The sequence below is a fragment of the Pelophylax lessonae genome (assembly GCF_965119305.1).
Source record: "Pelophylax lessonae genome assembly, chromosome: 10".
Taxonomy (NCBI): Eukaryota; Metazoa; Chordata; class Amphibia; order Anura; family Ranidae; genus Pelophylax; species Pelophylax lessonae.
In genome coordinates this window covers 92,120,313-92,133,051 of record NC_138777.1, presented here as the reverse complement: position 1 = coordinate 92,133,051, position 12,739 = coordinate 92,120,313, and the positions used below count along the sequence as shown (strand labels likewise).

General features: G+C 42.8%; 1 protein-coding gene across 1 annotated transcript in view; it reads left to right on the top strand.

The window, feature by feature from the left end:
- Positions 1-11,953, top strand: part of LOC309565747 (uncharacterized protein) — a gene marked incomplete at both ends in the record, with an annotated part of 54,417 nt that extends 42,464 nt beyond the window's left edge. Inside the window, 2 exons of the mRNA XM_082270729.1 lie at positions 7,590-7,991; positions 11,015-11,953. Coding sequence (XP_082126855.1) covers positions 7,590-7,991; positions 11,015-11,953 — 1,341 coding nt within the window. The remainder of the gene's footprint in view (positions 1-7,589; positions 7,992-11,014) is intronic.
- Between the last annotated feature and the right edge of the window lie 786 nt (positions 11,954-12,739).

Here is a 12,739-nt window from a genome sequence, read left to right as displayed (position 1 = left end):
TGTATGTGTGTCAAAGTCAACAATCAAGAGAAGACTTTACCAGAGTGAATACAGAGGGTTCACCACAAGATGTAAACCATTGGTGAGCCTCAAAAAACAGGAAGGCCAGATTAGAGTTTGCCAAACAACATCTAAAAAAGTCTTCACAGTTCTGGAACATCATCCTATGGACAGATGAGACCAAGATCAACCTGTACCAGGGTGATGGGAAGAGAAGAGTATGGAGAAGGAAAGGAACTGCTCATGATCCAAAGCATACCACCTCATCAGTGAAGCATGGTGGTGGTAGGGTCATGGCGTGGGCATGTATGGCTGCCAATGGAACTGGTTCTCTTGTATTTATTGTGACTGCTGACAAAAGCAGCAGGATGAATTCTGAAGTGTTTCGTGCAATATTATCTGCTCATATTCAGCCAAATGCTTCAGAACTCATTGGACGGCGCTTCACAGTGCAAATGGACAATGACCCGAAGCATACTACGAAAGCAACCAAAGAGTTTTTTAAGGGAAAGAAGTGGAATGTTATGCAATGGCCAAGTCAATCACCTGACCTGAATCTGATTGAGCATGCATTTCACTTGCTGAAGACAAAACTGAAGGGAAAATGCCCCAAGAACAAGCAGGAACTGAAGACAGTTGCAGTAGAGGCCTGGCAGAGCATCACCAGGGATGAAACCCAGCATCTGGTGAGGTCTATGCATTCCAGACTTCAGGCTGTAATTGACTGCAAAGGATTTGCAACAAAGTATTAAAAAGTGAAAGTTTGATTTATGATTGTTAATCTGTCCCATTACTTTTGGTCCCTTAAAAAGTGGGAGGCACATATACAAACTGTTGTAATTCCTACACCGTTCACCTGATTTGGATGTAAATACCCTCAAATTAAAGCTGAAAGTCTGCAGTTAAAGCACATTGGGGTTGTTTCATTTCAAATCCATTGTGGTGGTGTATAGAGCCAAAAAGATTAGAATTGTGTCAATGTCCCAATATTTATGGACCTGACTGTATGTTTCTCGTGTTCTATTTTAGCCGCCCTGATTTCGTCTTTACATCTCTTATTACACTCTTTTAATGCTTGAATGCTGCCAATGACCCCTCAGCCTTGTATTTTTTGAAGGCCTTTCCTTTAGCATTAATATCAATTTTTATGTTGGAGTTTAGCCACCCAGGGTTTAGTTTTGCTCTTTTAAATTTATTTCCCTTTGGAATGCACTGGTCAATCCCTTTGTTAAGTATGCTTTTGAAGCACTCTTATTTTTCCTCCGTGTTCTTTTTTCCCAGGGTTTTATCCCATTTGATATTTTCTAGCAGAGAGCGCAGTTTTGGGAAATTGGCTCTTTTGAAATTCAGTGTCCTTATATTACCCTTGTGTTTCCTATTACTGTAATTAATACTGAAACTAATTGACCTATGGTCACTGTTTCCTAAGTTGTCCCGTATTTCTATATCCGTGAGCAGGTCTGTATTGTTGGTAATCAGTAGGTCAAGAATCAGTAGGTGCATTCACGTTCTGACCCATGAAATTGTCCTGCAAAACATTTAGGAACTGCCGAGCCTTGGCTGAATGCGCGGTTCCTTCTGCCCAGTCTATATCTGGATAATTAAAGTCCCCCATTATAATGACATTTCCCATCCTTGCTGCCAATCCTATCTGTAACATGAGGTCCGCCTCCCCCTCCTCCCTCAGGTTGGGGGGCCTATAGCATACGCCCAATATTACCTTCCCCACAGTTCTACCCATAGGGATTCTGCCTCATCCATAGCTCCATTATTAATATCATCCCTCATATTTACCTGTATACTGTTCTTAATATACAGACATACCCCTCCCCCTTTATTACCTTCTCTATCTCTGCGATAAAGGGAATACCCCTGAATGGTCGCCATCCAGTCATGAGAGCTGTCAAACCAAGTCTCTGTTATCCCCACAAAATCGAAGTCCTCCTCATACATCAGCAGCTCCAGCTCTCCCATCTTGTTAGCCAGGCTTCTGGCATTGGTATACAAGCCTCGTAATCGGTTTATCGGTGATAGGTTACAAATATCCTCATTTGATGTTTTTAGGCTGCTCTTGTGATTTTTCCCCATACCCCTCCTGGGTTTAGGAAACCAAACACCCTACCGCTAATGTCCCCATTTCTGCCCTCTGGATCTTGCTTTCTACTGGCTAATTCTACATCTGTACCCTCCCCCCCATTCCCTAGTTTAAAAGCCCCTCTAACTTTTCGGCCATCTTCTCACCCAGTACGGTTGCACCCTCCCCATTTAGGTGCAATCCGTCCCTACCATAGAGCTGGTGGCTTTTTTTGTTTTTTTCTGAGCTAAAATACAGCCCATTAATTGTAATATGCCTGTGCACACAGGCACATAAACAAGTGCTGTGCATTCTTCAGTAAAAACAAAATTAAAAAATCTGCATTTTTGGTCAGTAATTTAAGCCTCAATGCACGCAAATACACATGAATACAAGCAAATACAAGCAAGTGCATACAAAATAAAAAAAGTATGGAAAAAGTAGATGCTCAAACAGGAGTATTGTGTGCAAGAGGCCTTAATGGGCTGTATTTTTAGCAAAAAAAGAAAAAAGCAGTACTGAGCATTTTCAAGCTGCAGTGTGCAAGAGGCCATAAAGTAGTGACTGTACAGCTTGTATAACAGTGTAAATTTGCAGTTCACTCCAAATACCTTAACACACAGCCATTAATGTCTAAACCGCTGCCAAGAAAAATTAATACACCCCTAAGTGAAAATTTCCAAATTGAGCCAAAAGTGTCAATATTTTGTATGGCCACCATTATTTTCCAGCACTGCCTTAATCCTCTTGGGCTTGGAGTTTACCAGAGCTTCACAGGTTGCCACTGTAGTCCTCTTCCACTCCTCCATAACAACATCACGGAGTAAGTGGATGTTAGAGACCTTGCGCTCCTCCACCTTCCATTTGAGGATGCCCCACAGATGCTCAATAGGGTTTAGGTCTGGAGACATGCTTGGCCAGTCTATCGCCTTTACCCTCAGCTTCTTTAGCAAGGCAGTGGTCGTCTTGGAAGTCTGTTTGGGGTCGTTATGTTGGAATACTTCCCTGTGTCCCAGCACATTCATGGTATTCATGGTTCCCTAAAATGAACTGTAACTCCCCAGTGCTGGCAGCACTCATGCAGTCCCAGACTATGACACTTCCATCACCATGCTTGACTGTAGGCAAGACAAAATTTACTTTGTACTCCTCACCTGGTGGCCCCCACACACGCTTGACACCATCTGAACCAAATAGGTTTATCTTTGTCTCATCAGACCACAGGACATGGTTCCAGTAATCCATATCCTTAGTCTGCTTGTCTTCGTTAAACTGTTTGTGGGCTTCCTTGTGCACCATCTTTAGAAGAGGCTTCCTTCTGGGACGACAACCATGCAGACCAATTTGATGCAGTGTGCGGCGTTTGGTCTGAGCACTGACAGGCTGATCCTCCACCCCTTCAACATCTGCAGCAATGCTGGCAGCACTCATACGTCTATTTCCCAAAGACAACCTCTGGATATGACGCTGAGCATGTGCACTCAACTTCTTTGGTCAACCATGGCGAGGCCTGTTCTGAGTGGAACCTGTCCTGTTAAACCGCTGTATGGTCCTAGCCAATGTGTTGCAGCTCAGTTTCAGGATCTTGGCAATCTTCTTATAGCATAGGCCATCTTTATGTAGAGCAACAATTCTTTTTTTCCAGATCCTCAGAGAGTTCTTTGCCATGAGATGCCATGTTGAACCTCCAGTGACCAGTATGAGAGAGTGAGATCGATAACACCAAATTTAACACACCTGCTCCCCATTCACACCTGAGACCTTGTAATGCTAACGAGTTACATGACAACGGGGAGGGAAAATGGCTAATTGGGCCCAATTTGAACATTTTCACTTAGGGGTGTACTCACTTTTGTTGCCAGCGGTTTAGACATTAATGGCTGTGTGTTGAATTATTTTGAGGGGACAGCAAATTTACACTTAGTGTCTCAGCCCCCTACCTACCTCCGAGCACTGACCCTTGTTTCCACCCCCCTACCCAGCTCCCAGTACAGCCCCTTTTGGAGAATATAGGGCCAAGTATCATTTTATAGTATGGAATTTGGTAATGATAACAAGAAAAGTAATAAAATAGATCCCCGCAGCCAGCAGCAATAGACCCCCCATCCAGCAACAATAGACCCCCAGAAGCAACAATAGATCTCCCAGGAGCAAGCATCAATGGACTCTCCAGCAGCAAGCATCAATGGACCCCTCCCTAAACAGTAGATCCCTCCCAGCAACAATTAACCCCCAGTAACAAAAGATCCTCCACCAGCAACAATAGATTGGCTTGCAAAATATATCCCCTCCAGCAACAATAGATCCCCCCAGCCAGCATCAGTAGACCCTCCAGCACACCCGAGAACCCTTTGCCATGGCATACATTCAGTACTGGAGGTGCCGGAACTGCGTTTCCCCACGTTCCCGCTGAAAAAAAGCCCTATATATATAATACACACACACACACTATATTTTCAAAAGTATTGGGACGCCTGCCTTTACATACATAAAACACAGTTGTCCAGGAATCAGTCCAGTGAGCTAAATAGGATCTGTTAAATACCGATTTCTCAATTGCCTACATTTCAAATCTGTCTAGAAAGGTTCTACTAGATGAGAAATTTTACCAATCCTTTACCTTGTAGTCTGTGACCTGCTCCTGAAGAGTTTAAGAAGGTGGATACCCCCATACCCACCCCCCATTTCTCTTTCCTTTCTTTTTTCTCTATTCCTCCTTTTTATCTTCCTCCTCTTCTTTTTTCCTATTTTCCCCACTTTTCCTTGTCAGCTAACAAGGATTGTGTTTGACATAATATAACAAATCTATCTTTCCTCTCCTTTCTCTGGCAGAAACAAAAGACATTACAATTCTAACAATAAATTGCAAAATCCATACATTTGAAATCTATACCTCACCTAATTGATGCACTGCCTAAACCCTAAAGCTTCACTTACCCCATCCTCACAAGTCTTGAAAATACAATGTGGGGGCTGTGTAATGTAAAGGGGGCCAGAGGTGTGGGGGCTGTGTAATGTAAAGGGGGCCAGAGGTGCAGGGGTTGTGTAATGTAAAGGGGGCCAGAGGTGTGGGGGCTGTGTAATGTAAAGGGGGCCAGAGGTGTGGGGGCTGTGTAATGTAAAGGGGGCCAGAGGTGCAGGGGCTGTGTAATGTAAAGGGGTCCAGAGGTGCAGGGGCTGTGTAATGTAAAGGGGGCCAGAGGTGTGGGGGCTGTGTAATGTAAAGGGGGCCAGAGGTGTGGGGGCTGTGTAATTTATTAGCAGGTGAATGCAGCCTTCCATGCATTCATATACATTGAATACGGCCCTTAAGTGGAAAAAGGTTGCTGACCCCCTGTGTTAGGAGTTAGGTTTTTTGATTCATGGCTAACGGTGAGCTCAGGGCAAATATGCAGTAGGAATACAAATAATCAAAGTGTTTTGTCTGCCAAAAAATGTGCATTCTGAGCAGTCAGTCTTGTGATCCATCATCTCTGCCAGATTTAAATCCAGATCCTTGACCTCCACTGCAGCAATAGTACAGTTTGTTCCTGAACAGTGGTTAAAACACATCTCAACCTTCCCCTCCAGCCATATAAATACCCAAAATGTGACTGTGGATTTCTTATGGCTTAGGGGAATGCCCTAACCTGTGCTCTTTGGAAAATATTGAGAAATTACTATAGCCCATCCCATTTGTACTTGGGATTCCACCCAGAATAGGAAAATAGAACCTTTTGGGCTTCTATTACTGAAGTGGACCTTTTAGTAGCCAGGACAGTGTTTGGAGTTCCTGCACTGCATCACATGACCCACATTTTGAGAAAGTGATTAAAATGCCAAATTACACTTTTAAACGTTTACTTCCTAATACTACCCAATGGTTCTAAACTGTGCCTTTTTATAGAATCTGTTGGGAAAATAATAACTCAATTATAAACACACACACACACACCAAAATAAAATGTATAAAAAAGCACCATATATTTATTTGAGGGGGGGGGGCGGACCGAGTCGCAATGTGTGTGTTTATGGACACACACAGCAGGGCTCAAGAGCTCGCCCGCATGTGTGCCACCATAGGAAGCGAATGCCATTGCACAGAGCAGGTAAGCATAAACCTGGTTATTATTTTAATTTAAAAAATGAAGGTTTACAACCCCTTTAAATGTGGTCACTGCATTCCTTTTTGGCCTTTTTTCCTTTTATTTTTATCTGGTGATCCAGCCAGTAACACACTTCCTTCCTTGGGGTGTCTCCACTTGGGATGGAGGGGCAACAGAAACACTTTTGGACTGCAGCAATGTCAATCTGGGATGAGGGTTGTGTTACATGCACATAGATTTAGATGGACTAACTAACTGACTTGACTAACAAATTAGGGCTGAACACAAAAATGTATGATTATTTGGAGGGATTCTTAGAGTTTTAAGTCTGTAATATGTGTTTTATTCTGTGTAAAAAATCTCCTAATTAACCCCTAATCTAAAAATAACACTTAAAGCAGTATTAAAACCTAAAACAAAAATGTAATATATTGAGCTTACCAACCCTTAAATTGGTACTAAAGGGAAAACATTTTTACCGTAATACATTCCCTGCATTAAGATAAAAAATGTTCCAGTATTTATATTGGCCCCTCACCCTCTAAATACTTACCTGAGTCATCAATCGATCTAGCGCTGTGCCCGTCTGCAATGGCTCTCTCCTCTCTCACAGGATAGAGAGGCAGCAGTTGGAGGCATTGGCAGAGAACGGGGCAGAGCCATGCTGTTTGTGTCTATGGACACTTCTTTTGGTACCACATACTGTAGATCAATATGAATGCAAAAGCAGCTTAGGAGGACAAATACAGATCAGAAGGCGGTTAACTGTGGGTAAAATATAGGTAAAACTCTGAATAGTCTCTAATGCAATTCAAGTGGATCTCAAATACAAGAAGGATGCACCAAAATCAAGCTGCATTCATCCTTCGACATAGGCCCAATGCCCATCCTAAGACTGGCAGCTGCATATTAATTTGTTCTTGCAACTGAAGTGAATTAAGGCTCAAGCGCTAAATGCGCCTAGCGTTTAGGCGCGTTTAGCAGCATCAATCGTTTTTTCTGCTAGAACTCTGCTGCTCCTGGACACACTGGCAGTGTTTTTTGTTACTGGCTCTAAAAGCCCCTGTCACTAAACGCTGCTAAAAGCCTATGTGTGCATGGACAAATAGGCTAACATGCAGAGGAGTTAAGACGCAGGAAAGAAAAAATGCCCGACACCCCTAGGGGTAGCTGCAAAAACGTCCAGTGTGCATTAGGCCTTAAACATGCATGTTGCTTAAAATGGGGCTGATCTATAATACTGGATGGGAGGTGAAGTGGCTGCTGTGCCCAGTTACATTTCCATTCGAGTTCCACAGGTTAGCAAATAAATAGTATCTGTTTAGTTACTATGGGCCACATGTCCAACTTTACCTTTCTCCATTCTTATATATCCACCTCACTAGTGCTTTTTCTTTCTATTTTCCCATCATATTCCATCATATTAACAGGTAGCCTCCCTTCTTCGATATTTACCTGCTGATGTGTTGGATTCAGTGAAGGTTTTCCACCAAGGTCCTGATGGCAGCATACAAACAGAAGGCAATAAATGCCCATCATCATCATGTGCCATCACTACACAGATGAGTAATTTAGCCATCAGTAGTGGCAATCAGAAATATACTAAGGAAGAGAATACAGCGGAGTCTCAGTCTGCACCAGGAGTGACTGCTTTTAACCCTTGGAGTCCTAGAAGGCAAAAGTCCATTTCTGAACTTCACACACTGTACACCTCCAGTGAGAGTGAGTGCAGCTTGGAAGACACTCCACCTACCTGCAAACTCCTATCTCCTCGCTTTCCTAAACTTGGGGAGAGCTTTTCTGATGATTGGAAAGATGATCAGACGACTGATGTAAGAATATACAATTTATTTAATGGGTTGTACAGGCAAAATATATCTAAAAGAATATACTCTAGGTCAGGCCTGTACAGCTCAGCTTACACTTGAAGTATATTGCAACTTTGTCCTGACCATCACACCTAACTATATGGCAAAAAGAATATAGCTCCCCCTTTAAATTATTTAGTTGTGGTGTTATGGAAATAAAGAAGCCTCCAGAGAGACCACACCTTAACACCACTGAACACCTACAGGACAAATTTAAATGGCAATTGCAAGCCAAGTCTTTTCGGCCAACATCAGTACCTGACCTTACAAACTAACACACATTCCTACAGAGACACTCCAAAATCTTGTACAAAGACTCTCCAGTGGATTGAAGTCTGTTAAACCTCTTGCCAACTGCCCACCGTAGTATTACTGTGGCAGGGCGGCTCGGCTGCGCAAAATCCCACAGTACTACGTGATTTCGTGCACGAGGTCTCGGCGGCACGCGTGTGCGCCACCAGAGCCGCACCCCCGCAGTGTTTAGACACAGCGGGAGGCGGGAGGAGCGGCGGCGGTTGCCGCTGGTCTCCCGCAATCGTCAGATAAACTGACAGAAAACCCGTCTGCTTATGAAAACAAATCAGGCAAGTCTTCTGTCAGACAGGCAGGGAGAGATCAGAAATCTCATGTATACAGTAACAGTGCATAACATTTAGCACCGATTACTGTATTAATGTCACTGGTCCCCAAAAAGTGTAAAAAATGTCAGTTAGGGGCCCGATCTGTCCGCCGCAATGTCACAGCCCGGCTAAAAAATGCTGATCACCGCCATTACTAATAAAAACCAAAAAATAAATAGAAATTACAAAAATCTATCCTGTAGTTTGTAAAAGCTATAACTTTTGCGCAAACCAATTAAAATACACTTTTTGGGATTTTTTTTACCAAAAATATGTAGCAGAACACAAATTGGCTTAAACTAATAAAAAAAATTAGATTTTTTACATTTTTTATTGGGAATGTTTTCTAGCAAAAAATAAAAAATATGGCTTTTTTTTTCAAAATGGTCGTTTTTTTTGTTTATAGCGCAAAATCTAAAAACCGCAGAGGTGATCAAATACCACCAAAAGAAAGCTCTATTTGTGGGAAAAAAAGGGCATCAATTGTATTTGGGTACAGCATCGCACGACCACGCAATTTTTCGTTAGAGTAACGCAGTGCCAAATCGCAAAAAATAGCCTGGTCATTAGGGGGCAAATCCTTCCGGTCCAGAACTGGTTAAAGACAAGATTTGGTTTGGGGGGGGGGCAACTTAACTTTAATACCATTCGTTTTGGAATGAGATGTTCAAAAAAACTAGATAGATAGATGTGATAGTCAAGCCTTTACAAACTGTTTGCCATATAATGCATATGACTAACAAATCATGTAAAAATGCGAGACAAGTGGTTTCAGCTAAAAATTCTGTGAGGGAGGTTTTTGTTGCACACTGGGAAAGCACAAAACAGGAGCAGAGAGACAGATTATAAAACAAAATTTGTACAGGAACATGCCTTGATGCAATAATTCTTCCCTGTGCCACTCAAAGGTATCATTGTGCTAATATAAATTAGGCCCCTGGCACCTTGTCAGGTGTTCATATGTTTTAAAATGGTAGTAAGCTCTGAAACTACAAAAAATAAATAAATAAATATGTTCTCCCTGGAAGGTAAAGGTGTAATGTGCTAGTATGTATCGCATACAAGCACTTTATGGAAGACTTACTTTGAAACTAAGCCCTCCAGTGGCATGCTGTCACCACTGCAGAGGCTTCAACTTTCACCCGGTCTTCCTTCTGAGTTTGTGGGCTGCTTGAATGGCTGAGCCGCAATGACGTCACTCTCGTGCATGTGCGGGAGTCACGTCCGCAGCACAGAGCTCTGAAGGAACGGCATGGATATACCAACTGCTGCTCACAAGAACCCCTCCTAAATGGTACACGTTTAGGAGGTATTCACTTTACCTACAGGTAAGCTTTGTTAAAAAACTTACTTGTAGGTAAAAATCAGTTAGAAGGTGAAAACAGTTAGAAGGATAAATCTGTTGTAGATCTTGTATGATACTTCTGTTGAAGTATCATATGCCGCTTTTCCACTGCATGGAACCAAACCGTTCGGCTCGCTTTTGTGCTTTTCCACTGCTGGTACCGCATGGTATGGTGTAGGAACGGTTCGGTACGGTACGGCGGCGCTTTTCCACTGCATGGAACCGAACGGTACGGCTCTCAAAAACAGTACCACCTCGATTGTGGTTCCAACAGGTACCATACCCGGTACCATATCCCACAATCCTTTGCATGCAGTCACTACTAGCTACTGATTGGTCAGAGAATCCCACCCACCCCGTTGTTATCCCACCCACTTAACTTTAGTACTACTTTAGTGGAAAAGCAAACCATACCGTACCGTACCGAACCGTTCCAACACCGTACCATGCGGTACCAGCAGTGGAAAAGCAAATCGGGCCAAGCAGGGCCGAGTAGAGCTGAGCCGGTACTTGCAGTGGAAAAGTGCCAATAGTTGTCAGATCAGTATTGCAAGGGCTGAAAAAAAAAAAAAAGAATATGGTAAATCTCTTACTAAATGAGAGGCTACCTGATTTTCTCAAAGTAAAGTAAAGTAACAATCTGCATCATTGTGTTTTTAAATGACATGACTAATGTCCCCCTTTGTAATTTGCATTTCTACAGTACAAACTAGGAACAGTAAAGCCCTGGGAAGAATAACCAGATACCCTTTACATTTCTACAGTGCTTTCTTGTGGTTTTTGAACATGTTATTGGCAGGATAGTAATTGATGACTAGACCAGTCAAAAACACTCAACTTATAGTACAGCATCATGATAAAGTAAACAATATCTGTAATAGCTGCGGCGAATATTGCAATATTTTGTTAAAGTAGATGTTATGGAGCTTGGGGTGGAAGGTGCTTTAATGTTTTTTTTTTTTAAATATATATAAAATGCAGGTTTCTTTTCTTTACTAAATCTCAACAATATATCCCAACAGGGCTGTGATTCCAAAACAGAACAAAACCATACGGGAGCTTCAAAGTCTTCATTACCCAATCCTAGTCTCCTACCTGCCCATCGAACCCCTCAACGTAACCATCACTCCAGGACCAGCAGTACTGAAAGCTCTGGAGATGATCCGATCACAAGCTGGACAGATGCACCTTCGTATGAACCACCACTGGATTACAATTCTGCCCAAAAAATGTTTGATACCCTTTTAGGGTTGAAAAATTCTGACCCAAATATTGCTAAACCTGAAATCGCTGGTGGTTTTTTCTCTGTTGACGCTTCAAAGATTGATGGGCGTCTTATTAGAAGTGAAAAGTACTCAGAGAATCAAAAAAGCGTTGCTCCAAGAATTGACAAAAAACATATATCTTATGCAGAAGTAAACAAAGATTGTCTACACATTTCTGGCAAATGTTCTCAAAATGATAGCACCCACAGTCCTTTGCCCAGTCCTGCTAGTGGAGACAGCAAACTGCCCCCACTACCAACCAAAAGAACTTTGGTTCCAGGAAGTTCTGTCAATACTAGTCCAGCCCTGAGCCCGGTAGGAGAAGTTGGTTTTCGGCCAGTAGGGAAAAATGAAGGTTTAATCCATCATAAATCAGACTTTCTTATACCAACATGCTATCTGTCCTCATCCATGCAATCTACAGATCCTCTGATTCAACATCCTGATTCATTTATGCTCAGAAGCCCGTCAGGAACTGAGTTGGCTATGGGGAACTGGGAAATTAGCCAGAGTCATCATCAGGAAGGTCAGAGGGAGAGGAAGCCTCGAAAAGAGAGAACAGTGACTTTCAGCACAATTAACAACGATGGTCAGTCAAAGCAAAGTCTAGTGACAGCGAGATCAAAATTCATGTCCAGCAAGATTGCAGATCAAGGGCAAGAAGACAATACATCAATGGACTCAACCCTACTTTGAAGAGTTAAGGCTAGATCAATAAATGGACATTCGCAAGATTGTTTTGATCGTAAAGTTGGTGATAGAAACAAGAAATAATAAATGCTTTAAAATAGAACTATAGGCAAAAATGTTTTCATTTTGGATAGAGTAAGAGAAGATTATAACCCTTGTCAGATTTTTTATTTTTTTTTTGCAATCGTCCCATTGCGACAACTTCCCTTCTCTTCCTGTACCATAGTCCCACAGGAAGTTAGAGGAAATCCCCCTGCAAATTAAAAAGATAATATTTGGGGACCCCCTAGGTCACCAAAACTAGTGCCCTCTTTAGAAGATTTTCTGGGGACAACCCAAAATTTGGAATTTTCTTTTACTTTCAGTGAGAATGGTAAACAGGACAAATATAGAGGGTGAATCTCCTTTATGGCTCTTTCACACGGTCCGCCTCCGTAGGCAGACCTGAGCCGGCGGATGACAGCTCCGTCTCCGCTTGCAGTGCGGAGAGGGAGGTGTCACAGCCCCCGCTGCTCTCTATGGGGGATTGGATGAGAGCGGACTGCTTGTCCGCTCTCATCCGATCTGATCTGATCCCCAGGACGGATGGAAAATAGGGTTTCCATCCGTCTGGATTTCAGGGACAGGATCGGATGCGGATGGCAGCGGACATGTTACCGCTGACATCCGCTGCTCCATAGGGCTGAATGGGCATCCGATCAGATCCGCCTAAAAAACTGACAGGCGGATCTGTTCGGAACGCCGTGTGAAAGAGCCCTTATGGGGGCACAGACAGCAATAAAACCTGACAAG